The sequence below is a fragment of the Pituophis catenifer genome, unplaced genomic scaffold (assembly GCF_029215685.1).
Source record: "Pituophis catenifer annectens isolate HBS135680 unplaced genomic scaffold, rPitCat1.0.hap2 SCAF_1, whole genome shotgun sequence".
Classification (NCBI taxonomy): Eukaryota; Metazoa; Chordata; class Lepidosauria; order Squamata; family Colubridae; genus Pituophis; species Pituophis catenifer.
The window spans coordinates 69,767,589-69,779,883 of NW_027256881.1; the positions used below are offsets into that span (position 1 = coordinate 69,767,589).

General features: G+C 34.6%; 1 protein-coding gene across 1 annotated transcript in view; it reads right to left on the minus strand.

Annotated features, from left to right (window-relative positions):
- Positions 1 to 227: 227 nt before the first annotated feature.
- The window catches only part of SLC35F3 (solute carrier family 35 member F3), a 118,908-nt gene continuing 106,840 nt past the window's right edge, over positions 228 to 12,295 (minus strand). The window contains exons 4-8 of the mRNA XM_070950813.1: positions 11,359 to 11,578; positions 8,035 to 8,160; positions 3,937 to 4,129; positions 2,012 to 2,101; positions 228 to 472 (exon numbers count right to left, since the gene is read on the minus strand). Coding sequence (XP_070806914.1) covers positions 228 to 472; positions 2,012 to 2,101; positions 3,937 to 4,129; positions 8,035 to 8,160; positions 11,359 to 11,578 — 874 coding nt within the window. The remainder of the gene's footprint in view (positions 473 to 2,011; positions 2,102 to 3,936; positions 4,130 to 8,034; positions 8,161 to 11,358; positions 11,579 to 12,295) is intronic.

The window sequence follows — 12,295 nt, forward strand, 5'->3', positions numbered from 1 at the left end:
TACATTCATTTAAAAAGAGTTTCATGTTTTGGAGAGGTTCTCCCAAAGTGAAAGGTTGAATGTGAAACAGTGCAAGCAATTTAGTGATGCTGAAACTTGATGCCTTGGACTCTATTATTATCAAAACTGTACATCTGTATATATTTACTGTATTGAACATGTGTGCTTTGCAAGAAAAAAGCTATGATTTAAAGTATACAATATTAAGGAATGTTCATAAAATAATATTAATGTGTGAATGATGACATGGAGGGGCGCGTTCTTCTACTTTTATTTTGCAATCCTGAAACAATGTCTCCGTTTCCCTCTGGAATTTCTTCCTTCTTTCGTACTTTGAGGCGGGTAAGGAGTTTTATTAACCACTCATCCCACTCCTCTGGTAGAAGCAGCAGGAGGAAGCCCAAGCCAATTATGACAATGGCAATTACACGGACACTGTTGAAGACGATATCACTCGAGTAGTGATCAACAACTGCATAAAATATTGAACAGATAACATTAAAGATGGAATAAAACATATTGAAGTAGTACATATGCAATAGCAAAAGATTTGGATTTCATTCTCACAAACCAAGAGCCTATAAATGCAGCCAAGTCATATGAAGCTGAACATTACTAGTGGAATCAGGCATTTATCAACTGACTGAGGTGTCTGACTTCTCTTCTTTGAAAGGTCTATTAAGTTGCCAGGTGAAGGCTACCAGACTACTGAAGCTCTACATTCCACTTGGGTTAGCTCTGAGCTAGTTTCACCTTGCATCAAAGTGTCCTTGTTTTGCAGACAACACAAATAATGCTTTAAAGATTGTCAATTTTTTTTTAATTTGTTAAATTTTTTTGTTGCCCATTTCCCCTATAAAGTGGGTCTGGGCAGCTTACAGATAAGATTTATCATTGCTCTAAGATTCTTGTCCACCAACTCTCCTGCTATATAAAAGAAGGGCACTAGTGCAGACTGATTTTTGTTGTGATCTTGGTCTTCATAACCAAGTAGAATCTCTGAGTAGGAACTGTATACTTGCCATAACTCCCAATCTATAGTAATTCCTTATCTGGCAGCTTCTGGAAATTGCTGGTGGATGTGACACGTAATCATACCACTTGTCATTATGGCAACTATTATCAACAAAGTTTAAGATGCGAAATTGAGCAATCAAGTCTATAGACTGAGCAAATTTTAAAAACTTAACAAGTATGCCTCCTCCTTTGAAGTAGCAGCAGGGTACTCTATACTTTAGAAACAATACCATTCCAGACAAATTGACTTTCTATGCAGAGTGCTAAACTTATTTTTAGAGAGTAATATTCTAATGTTCTTTAAAGTGCTGTTTAAGATTATCAAACCCACATTTTGAATGAGATCAAACACTACTTCGCAAGAGCACACAAAAATATATGGACCTCTAATTTGTGCTTCCAAAAATGCCACAATGGAGATGGTTGTCATGATGTAGGCAGCTTCCTAGAAAGCTAAATGACACAACCATCCAACACACACCTAGATGTCACCAAGGGAAGAATTTTGTAACCAGAAGCAGCCAATAGGAACTGGCCAGATACACACCAAAGGAAAAGAAGATAAATTATTTTGCTAAACATTTGATTCATAAACAAAATATGAATATTTTGACATTATGAAGTAGGAAATTACTACTTCAAATCATCACTTTCCAAACTCCACATGAGAACAATCACTAAGGGATTTTCCTGTTGTTTGTCTCCTGAAACAAATGGGTGATGCTCTAAGGTTCAATACTGTATCGAGAGAAAAACTGCAAATAATCTTGAAATCAATATTTTAGACAAATTAACCTTTACTGTAAAGGTTAATGCTATAAAAGGCTAATGTTATGAAATTGAAAGTAGTAAGCATTTGCTAAAATAAAGCTCTGGTTATTTAAATACAATGTATTCTACTTTACATATAAAACATGTACATCTTGATTTATATATCATTTGTTAATCAGCCTGTACATGCATGTTTATATGATTTAATAAGAAGTATACTTACTAGCATTTACAGGTACGCTTAGTACAATCCCGAGAGATATCAAGGTAGGATATGTAATAGCAATCCCAAAATTTAATATAATATTGAATGCTGAAATAAGAAATAACATTTTCCATTTTAGAATTACTTTTATTTTGGTACTAAATCTGCTTTTTACAGCTTTAACCAGTTTATTTTAAGCAGCCACATTTAGATTGATATGAACCTTTGCAAATAAAATCAAAATACAGTAGTTCTGAAACTGCCATGCCAAGGAACACACCTGGATCCAGTGCCAGATATGCATTGTAGAACTGCTCTTACTTATTTTATTCAAACCTGTACATTCTGTCTTCCCAAAATAAATTTACTTCAGAAGGCATTCAAACTGCATGTATTTATGGTGAAAATAGTTTTTAATTGACTAATTTGTCTATTTTACAATGTACCCATAATGTATACCTACCTTGTTGCTGCACTTAATCCTTTTATATGGATAGAAGAATATCAGGAATTACACAATAGTTTTACATAAGCAGTATTTGTAAAGATTAAATAACGGGAGTTTCATTTCAGTCAAAAGGAAATACTCTACACAGCACTTGCTTGCATTTTAAAGGCCACTAACATAGATAATTTTAGAAGAGAACTACTTTCATCTTGCTTACCAATACATTATGAGAACCATTATGTTGTCATTGAAAGTTTTTGTGTAAGTCATTGCACCAGAGCGCATGGCTGATGGGAATCAAACTTTTCTAATAAGTGATGTTAGAATTAAATATTCCTAAAGTTGAAAGAAGTCTTCCTTGATAATACTAAGTCTAACCCCCTGCTCAATGTAAGAATTCACATTAAAAAATTCTGACAAATGTTAATTTCAGCCTGTCCAGTGGAGGGTAGCCAAGGAGGTGTTGTGATTATTTGTTCCACTTTCAAACCATTAGTTACTATTAGGAACTTTTTTCTAGCATTCTGTGAGAATCTTCTTTCTTGCAACTTGTCCATTCCATGTTCTACTACTACATTTGTGTCCGAAGCACATATCAACATGCTTCCGGGTTGAAAGGATTAGCTGGTGACACAACCGTTGCCCATGGGAAGCCAAGGGGGCTCCTTGCATGTCTATGTTATCTTCGCACCAAAGTGGTACCTGTTTATTTACTTGCATTCATATCCTTTCAAACTACTAGGTGGGCAGGAGCTAGGGCAAATTGATGGGTGATCATTCTATCACGTGGCTCAGCCTTGGGTTTCAAACTGCTAAACTGTCAACCTCTTAATGGTCTTTTGACTCAGCATCCTAACAATATTAGCCACCATGGCCCTGTCCTACATTCTGGGAACAAATGAAAAGAGGCCCCGATTTTCTTCTATGTGACAACCTGTCAGGTGCCTGAAGAGTGCTAGTATATTTTCCTTCAAATATATTTTCTCAAGGTCTAATTCTATCTAATAATCTATTAAATGTCAGATAATCTATTAAATGCAAATTTAAAAGGATATAATAGTTACCAATACAACATATTGCATTCATTATTATATATTTTATTCACCAAATTACTATCGGTGTGACAGGTTAACCTTTCCTTTTAGATAAAACACTTGCAGCAGTCTTTAAAATGTCAGGTTTAGAACAACCATATTAGTCAAATTATGGAGTATAAAATTACAATGATTGTTAGATATGATGGCAATATACTAAACTTAGTTTTGGAAGCAATGTACTTCTCAATAGCTGCTAGGCAACATGAGAAACCATTGTTAATATTTTAGGAATAGTGGCATCATTTTAAACAAAAAAACCCTCAGATTGCATAAAATTAGATTAAATTAGATTTGATTAAGTAGGTTTTAAGCATGATCTGCAGTCTCTTTTTCTTAAGACTATCCAATATAATTGTTTACAAGGATGCCGTCATTATAATTAAGCAACATTTACTTACTCAATAATAGGACTGAAAATCCACAAATGCTTCCCCAAGGAATGGCATCAAAAGAACTCCAGTATTCAACTTTGGTAAAGTAAAGGATGACAGGAATACAGGTAACAAAAAGGATATTGAAAACAGCTAACACTGACAAAAATAAGGCAGCTTCTCCATATTTAGCACTACCCAGGAGAAGCTTAAATAAAACCTGTAACAGAAAGAGAAAAACAATTTGAAAAGCATAAACTATTGTGCAGGATCCGCTTTTCGGATCATTGAATGCCAGCCACTTGGTCCAAAAAGCAGACCTACTGCAGCTTATTTCACTGAAATAAATCCCACCTTTAAAAAGAAATTGAGCGGTTCACCTAATGAACTTAATTGAACAACCTTTACCAATATTTACCTGTATACAGGGGTGAAATCTTCTTACCTTCTTTACCGGTTCGTAAGTCCCTCTGCACATGCGCAAAGCCTGCACATGTGCAGAGGGTCAAAAACAGGTTACTTCCTGGTTAAAAACAGGAAGTAATGACATTCGGGTGAGTGGGCGGAGCCTCATGCTGTCACTGCTACCGGTTTGCCCGAACTGATGTGAACCAGTAGCATTTCACCACTGCCTGTATACCCCCTTGCTAATGATAGGCCCCCGTGGCAAATACTAATCATTGCAGTCACAGATTTTTTTCACATAATAGGGGTATATTATGGATCTCTATATAAGGGTGGAGCTTAAATGCTTGTATGACAAAGAAAAAGTTGCTGGCACTGGCATTTGTAGTTCGCTGTGTTACACAAATAGCAGAGGACCAAACTCTTGGTTTCTTGGTGTTTGCTGAGCTTGATTTTTCTATTGCTTGATATTTTTATTGGTTATTATATTGATGATGTTACCTGGCCTGGTAATGAAATGTCTGCAAGGAAACAACCAAGCTCAACAAATACCAAGAACTATACAGACACACATACCGATACAACATAACACAGAGAAAATAAAGTATTATGGACCCTGCAGCAATGTTAGCACTATAACTTCCTGTTTCTTTATATAGAACTTTAAACAGAGAGTATCAAAGTGGCTCTGACTAACTGCAGGTGAAGACCCTGCTTTGAACATTTTCCAGATCACCAATGTCAGTCAGTGACTGGCATCTACAGGCTTTTGATGTGTCCAATGATGAAAGCAGTACTGTACTGCAAGCTCTGCAGTGTATATGTGTATGTACTTGTTCACATATACATACATAGGCAACGTCATGATGAAAAGAGGGCTTATGCCCTGATTTTTGCATTGTTGCTTGTGCCACTCTGCCTTTTATTCCCCTGCCTTCCCCATCAACAACACAGTCATTAGTGTAATTCCTATGTTGCATATCCAGTGAAATATATGCTAAATAAAAAATCAGTGTAATGTTCATCTAGCAGTACTTTAAAATTTACTGTATGTCTTTTTCTATTAATTAGACATGTCACTGCTATTTATTTATCTGTTTATTTATTTGGACTTATATGCTACTTCAGTCTATTCTTACTCCTATTCATACATGCACATAAAACACAGAACTAAATTATTAATGCTTGGACAATTCTTGCTGAAATGATTCTTATCCTAATAACATCCTTTGATCACTCTGTTTCTGTTTTCTTTCCAGCTCTTAACTGCAGAATGACTGCAAATTGTTACAAGGAACAGTAGAGGTTCATGGTTTGTTTGGGTTTTTTTCTTCTTTGGGTTGGATTAATGTGCTAACAAAATGCCATTGCATAGAACGAGTTGCTGCTCCCGTGTACTTCTCAGATAATATATTTCAGAATATATTAAAAAAAGCTATAACAAGTTTCATTTATAGAATATTAATGTAAAACCTGACTTCTATTTTTACATACACTCACATACAAGAACCAGTTTTGTATGGTCAATTAATATGGACTTTTTTATTTGTATTTTGTTTCCTTTTAAAAAGGGGGGAAAACATTTCAGCCTTTTAACGTTACTTTTTAAATCTTTTGGTTATCTCACCAGTATTCTGATTTATCACAAACACATGTCATAGAACTACAGATATATAAAGGTAAAGGTAAAGCTGTCTGAAGACGTCTCTGTGGTCATGTGGCGGGGATGACTAAACGCCAAATGCCAAAGGAACACTGTTACCTTCCCATCAAAGATGGTCCCTATTTTTCTACTTGCATTTTTTACATTCTTTCGAATTGCTAGGTTGGCAGAAGCTGGGACAAGTAAAGGAGAGCTCACCCCGTTATGCAGCACTAGGGATTCGAACTGCTGAACTGCCGACCTTTCGATCGACAAGCTCAGTGTCTTAGTCACTGAGCCACCACGTCCCTTAACAGATAAATAGGTTCAGGCAAATCTGAATGCTGGCCAGGCATGTGCTTGAAATCTTTATATTTGAGTTACCTAATGAGTACTATATGCACAACCTGTTTTGTGTCACTAAATGAAGGTAGGCAATGGAGAAGAACATTGAGAAGAAATCATGCCTTTCAACGGAAGAAAAGGATTTTAGAGAACATATTTAGATCACCAGTTGGTGGCAGACACTTCCATTGCAGGGTCTGATGTGTAACTGAACTCTTATTAAACAGTCCTTGGCACACAGAAAACAAAATCTATATTAGTACTGAAATCAGCTTTACTGGGCTTTGGGTTCCTGATAATGTTCACTGAATTCTCAGGAAAGAATGTTATATTATCTAAACCATAAATTACTAGATTCCAAATATTTATTATTTCTTCAACTTTTATATCTTACATATACATTGAAATCTCTTATTCTTAATAAATAGAGTTGCTTTTTGGTTTATAAACAAATATACCCTAGGTGATCAGTGCATATTACATATTAATATAATGTGTAACCCACCCATTCCTGTATCACAAGGCCATTGAGTAGAATGACTTTCATTCTAAATTTTTGCTTTAATTTTTTTTTATGCTAAGAAATTCATGAAAGCACGATTGCAAAATGTGTCCAAATGATATAGACTATAATCTCCAAAATTTCCAACTAAGCATTTCTTATGAACATCAATGTCCATTTGTTAATGGTAGAGTCATTATATACCCAGACTGAAGACTAAGAAGAGATGCTGGAATACTCCTTTGGTATAAGGCAATGGTGTTCTCTCTTCCTTCCCCTTCCTTCAAAATTTATCCAATCTAACTTTCTCCTTGTATAAAAGCACAGTTGTGCAAATCACACATGCTTTTCAAATAATACCAACATCACATAATTTTTTGATTAATTTCGAACTTTTTGTCATAGTGGATGAATGGGGAACAGAAATTATCCATCCCTTATGATCTATTGTCCTTTTCCTGCTCCCAAAGTGAAAACATTTTCATTTTGATGAAAAAATCTCTACTAATCAGTAGATAAGATAATCTCCTTCTTTCATGCACTCACTTTCCTTCTTCATATTAGCAACAGAAGTGGATTTATCTAATCCTATTATTATGTATTGTGTTATAAACCAGCATCTTATAAACAGATTTCACTAACCAACTTCTAAGCTCTTTTCTGAGTTGTAGAAGTGGAAGTAATGCAGAATTTGGTCCACCAGCAGCTCCAGGATCTCTTCCTTTACACAGTTTTTTGTTGTTTTTTTACATACAGTCAGTGTGAACAATTTTTCTTTAAATAAGTCCCATAGATTGAGTAGTGTTGAGCATCAGGGTTTAGTGACTGTGGTATAGATAACAGATTTCCTGAAGTTTTGCCAACAACTATGGCTGGCATTTTCAGAGGCAAGGTAGTCTACAAAGTCAGCCAGTCTACATTGCTGGTGAAATATCAAGAAATCTGTTGTTTAGAAACAGCCAGTAGATCCTGAAGCCCAATACTGTCCAACAGATACCAGCTGTGAAAGCCTACACTAGTTCCCATAGGTCATAGGAATAACAACCTGATTCAACAACCTCTAGTCTATGTGAAATTTTAGTTCTGTAGAAGCTCTTTGAAAACAAGACTCTTTAGAGGATGAACTGAACTGAAAATAGAACTTGGACACATTTGGTCATGCAATGTTTGGCTGTATACCCAAAATTCAAACCCGTAGATTAATGAACCTTAAGACTACTACTATACTTACCTTATAAAGAGCTGACGTTGACGCAGATCCCACAACAAGTGCTATTCCAATAACTGAATGACTGTGGAATCCATCTGCGTAAGTCATCATAACTATCCCTGCAATAGCAAGTATAGCAGCGACAATCTGTTTTGGATACACAGAAGGAAAATGTTAATGGGCTCTAAAGTCCCCCCTAGCCTAGCCCCTGGTAACACAGAAGGCACCTTTAAACTGTGTTTTTTCCTAAGACTTTAGGCCACACTAAGAAATTTTTTCATAAGCCTAACTCAGTACATTCTAGATACATCTTACGTCCTTTGGAGAGATTAAACCAAAGGCTACTAAAGACAAAAAACAAAATTAGCCGGAGTTCCATTTTATAGTTATATATCAACATACTATTACTGAGATATTAGTTTGTGAACAGTTGTGTATATTATCAGATTTATATGTTTGAGGCACTGAGCCCTCAGAAAGGGTGCCTGGAGTAGGATTGTTAGAAAAAGTAATACAAAACAATACATTGAATATGCTGATTTCACTGAAATGTAGTGATTTTTCATTTCCTCTATGGTTATAAACATTTATCTCTTCATGTCATATCTCACCCCTTATCTATAGACAAATCAATAAAGTACCATCTTTTCATAAAGAATTGCCAGAAATAATAACATATCTTGTTTTAACCTTGATCAAATAAGCCAACTTTATATTCCTTCTTTTTACTTCTAATAGATACAGTCTACAGTTCGTTCAAATAGAATGTAGGATTTGATTTCTCATCATTTCTTCTTTGTCCAATTGTACAGAATTCTTCAAGGGCTTAACAAGACCCTCTTGTAAATCCAATAGGAAAATATCCAGGTAAATATCTTGGTTTGTCATTTGTTTTAAATTTTAAAAAGTCAGCCAGTTTCTTTTTAGATTGAGCAAAATATAGTCTCTCTTAGCCTGTCATTTGTAAATCCAATACTATATTTATCTTGTCAGATAAAATTTGTTCTACACTTGTCATTTTGCCTATAATAATTTCTGGATAGCTATAGAAGCACACATTACAGATATTGTTGCCAATTTCTGACTGCATTTTTCAAAGATCTCCTTTAGAATTTTCATTGTTATAATGTTTTGCAACATTTTACAATTTTGAAAGTTTTCCTCTGCCTAAAACATTAGTCTCCACTAGTGTTCAGTTTTTAAAATCATGGAATTGCTAACAATTGCTTTGCTGTGTCTTGTAAAAATGAAAACGGAATCTATTTCCCATCAGAAGTTGTTTGTTCTTTATAATTAATTCCAAACTTACTGTAAAAGTTTAAATATTCCAATTTTTGTCCATTTATAATTTTCTAGAGTCAAATTCTTATTTAACTTTTTGCTATTTATTTCAGATTCTTTAAATTCTTTAATTTATGATTAAAATTTCTTTTATTCAGGATTAAAGGCAGATTCACTCAGCATTTTCAAACTTGTAATTCTGAAGGTGTCTAATAGCTTAGAGATAGTTAATGAGCAATTTTAAAAAGCCATTAGAAAGTGAGGCTTTGTGAACTTATGTCCTTGAAACTTCTTTGCTGTGTTTGCAAGCAAATTGGCTAATCCCATTGTCTCTCAGCTCCCAAACCCATGGAAAAACCTCTATCTTGCAGTCTCTTCGTGCAGTATCGATCACAGTAGTACCACAAAAAAGCTGCAACATTTGTAACTATTTGACTTTGAACCCCCTAATGTCAGTAATACCTGGCATGAAAAATCCTTATATTTCCTGAGTTTACAAATTAAATAACATTACTTTTTTAAAAGGCAGATAGTTTTCCTTTTGGCCTTCTAAGTCAAACAGATCAAGTAAATGTGAACTCACTTTGTTCTTTATTATAAAAATATTTGTACAAATGTTATTTTAAATAGCTAGTGAGGCATTAAGATCAGAAAGTTCTCTTTATCACTTTGTTTGCCTCACTTGAAGGAGCTTCCTCTCACTATTGCTGTAACTTGGCAGATAAAGAATTATAACTCTCAGAACAGCAATGTGCTATTCAACTGAAATATTTTTTTTTACATTCATACACCCTAAAGTCTGTGAGAGGACAAGTGAGGCAAATGTCAAAATGTGCAATGCAATACTGTGATGTGACTCTGCTGTTATGTACTTGCATGCAACATAGCAAGACAAATATAAAAGGGCATAGCTTAAGTTGTGATGTCACAATGCTTGTTCTGTAATTTTGCCATCATCATAATTAAGAATGAATGCCAATCCACTGAAGCAGCACCCAGATTTTTTTAAAAAATGGAGAAACAATTGGAAACCAATCATGAAAATGCATAAAACTTAAAGGAAAGGACAGTTCATGACATTTGATTAATTAGCCAGAGGCCTCGTGATCATAGAAAATGATATTATTTTATTATTTTCAACACTGATAGGCTTTTTAATAATAGTAAGTCCTTAGGCTGACTCACAGTATAAGCTCAAACAAAATGTTAAGAGAAAAAAAATATGAAGTAGCAAGTTACTTGAAAAGAAAACTAAGATACAGTCAAACCGATTTAACAGGCTAATTTGAAAGATATGATAAAAATTAGATAGAGGGCTAAAAAATGTCTCTTGAGGGAGGCACTCTGATTAGGATCTTGAGGTTATATATTTCTACTTATAAAGAGAGAGGATCTTTTTGTTATTGTTATTTAAAACTCTGAAGAGCTTTAAAGTTCAAAACCTGTTTGCATTCGTTCAGAAGAAGCCAGCAGAGTCAAGGGAACAATATTTCATATTTATATTATTCAGTTTCATTGAGCTATTTCAAAGATACAAATTCAACATGTTCTCTGAAAGTGCAATTAATATTCATCAAGCATTGCACTAAGCCTTCTGTAGATAAACTCTTTTAATATGTCAGATCGTTATCAGGACTGAAATTCATAAGACCTCCAACCTGATCTTGTTTATTTAAACAAGCTCTTAAAACCTGGCTCTTCCTCCAGGCCTTGGGATAGAGTAGGGACGATGGATTTGTTACCATTTATGTTATTTTTGTTGTTTGTATTGTATTGTTTGTATACTGTATACTGCTCACAGTTGTGATGCATCATCCAAAATTATTTCAGAAATAATGAATCACCTGTTTCAAGATGGAAAATTAACTAACTTTTAAAGAAAGCCAAACCTAAGATACAATGATAATGTAGCAGCAATTTTAAGAACAACCTTGAAGTATAACATGAAATCAGTTTTTAATGCATAACATTAAATAATTTATACCACTCTGCTATAAATGTTTAAGCAAAAGTTGTATACTGGTACCAATGCTGGTGATGATAGAAAAAAGATTAACCACTTACCCTCACTCCCATGAATCTGTCCCTGAGAACAATCCACGAAAGCAAGAACACAAAAGCTTTGTTGCAGCAGAACAATACGGAAACATCCGTAGTGTTTATTTTTTTTATTGCATGTAAGTACAGGTAGTTCGTGAGTGTCCAAAGAACACCAAAAGGTGCTGCCTTGGTAAAAAATGCCTTCAGTGTCAAGCCGTTGTCTCCAAAAAACCGACAACACTCCCTAAAAGAAGAAAAAAACAGTAGATCCTTAGGAAGTACATCAAGAATCTGTAGCATCTTAAAGATTGACCTATTCTGTATCAACTGCATTGTTAACCATCAATGGATCAGATCAAAGACTGAGTGAAAAACCTTCAGTCATGGAAACTTTTCTGGATGTTTTTACTGTTTTAATTGTTTTAGAATTTTAGAATTGTAAACCACCCAGAGTCACTTGGTTGAGTTGGGCAGCTATAGAGATTGAATGAATTAATAATAAGTAAAAACTGACCGGCTAACTTTGGAACAATTACTCTCTCTCAGACCAACCTATTGAACAGGGTGTCTTTGCAGAGTAAAATAGGAGGAGAGAACACTACATACATACTCCCTTCAGCCCCTGAATCAGATTATAAATCTAATCCTAATGCAGCCTTATAGCTAAAATCTAAGGCCTAAATCAAAACCTAAAAGCTAGTTATAAATCTAATAAATCAGTCAATTTTAAAAGAAACTTGTATTTTTAACTATAAGCATTTTTGGTACCAGAACAAATTTTGAACAATTAAATTTCTGATTACTCCCAAACAAAAGGGAAAGCAGGTGACAGTGTCCTTCGAAATCACCATCCTTTCCTACATGTGCACACATGTGCATGTGTGTGCATAAACACAACACACATACCACTTAATCCTCTATCTTCACTTGCCTGTACCCACAAAATATTCAGAGTCCAAAG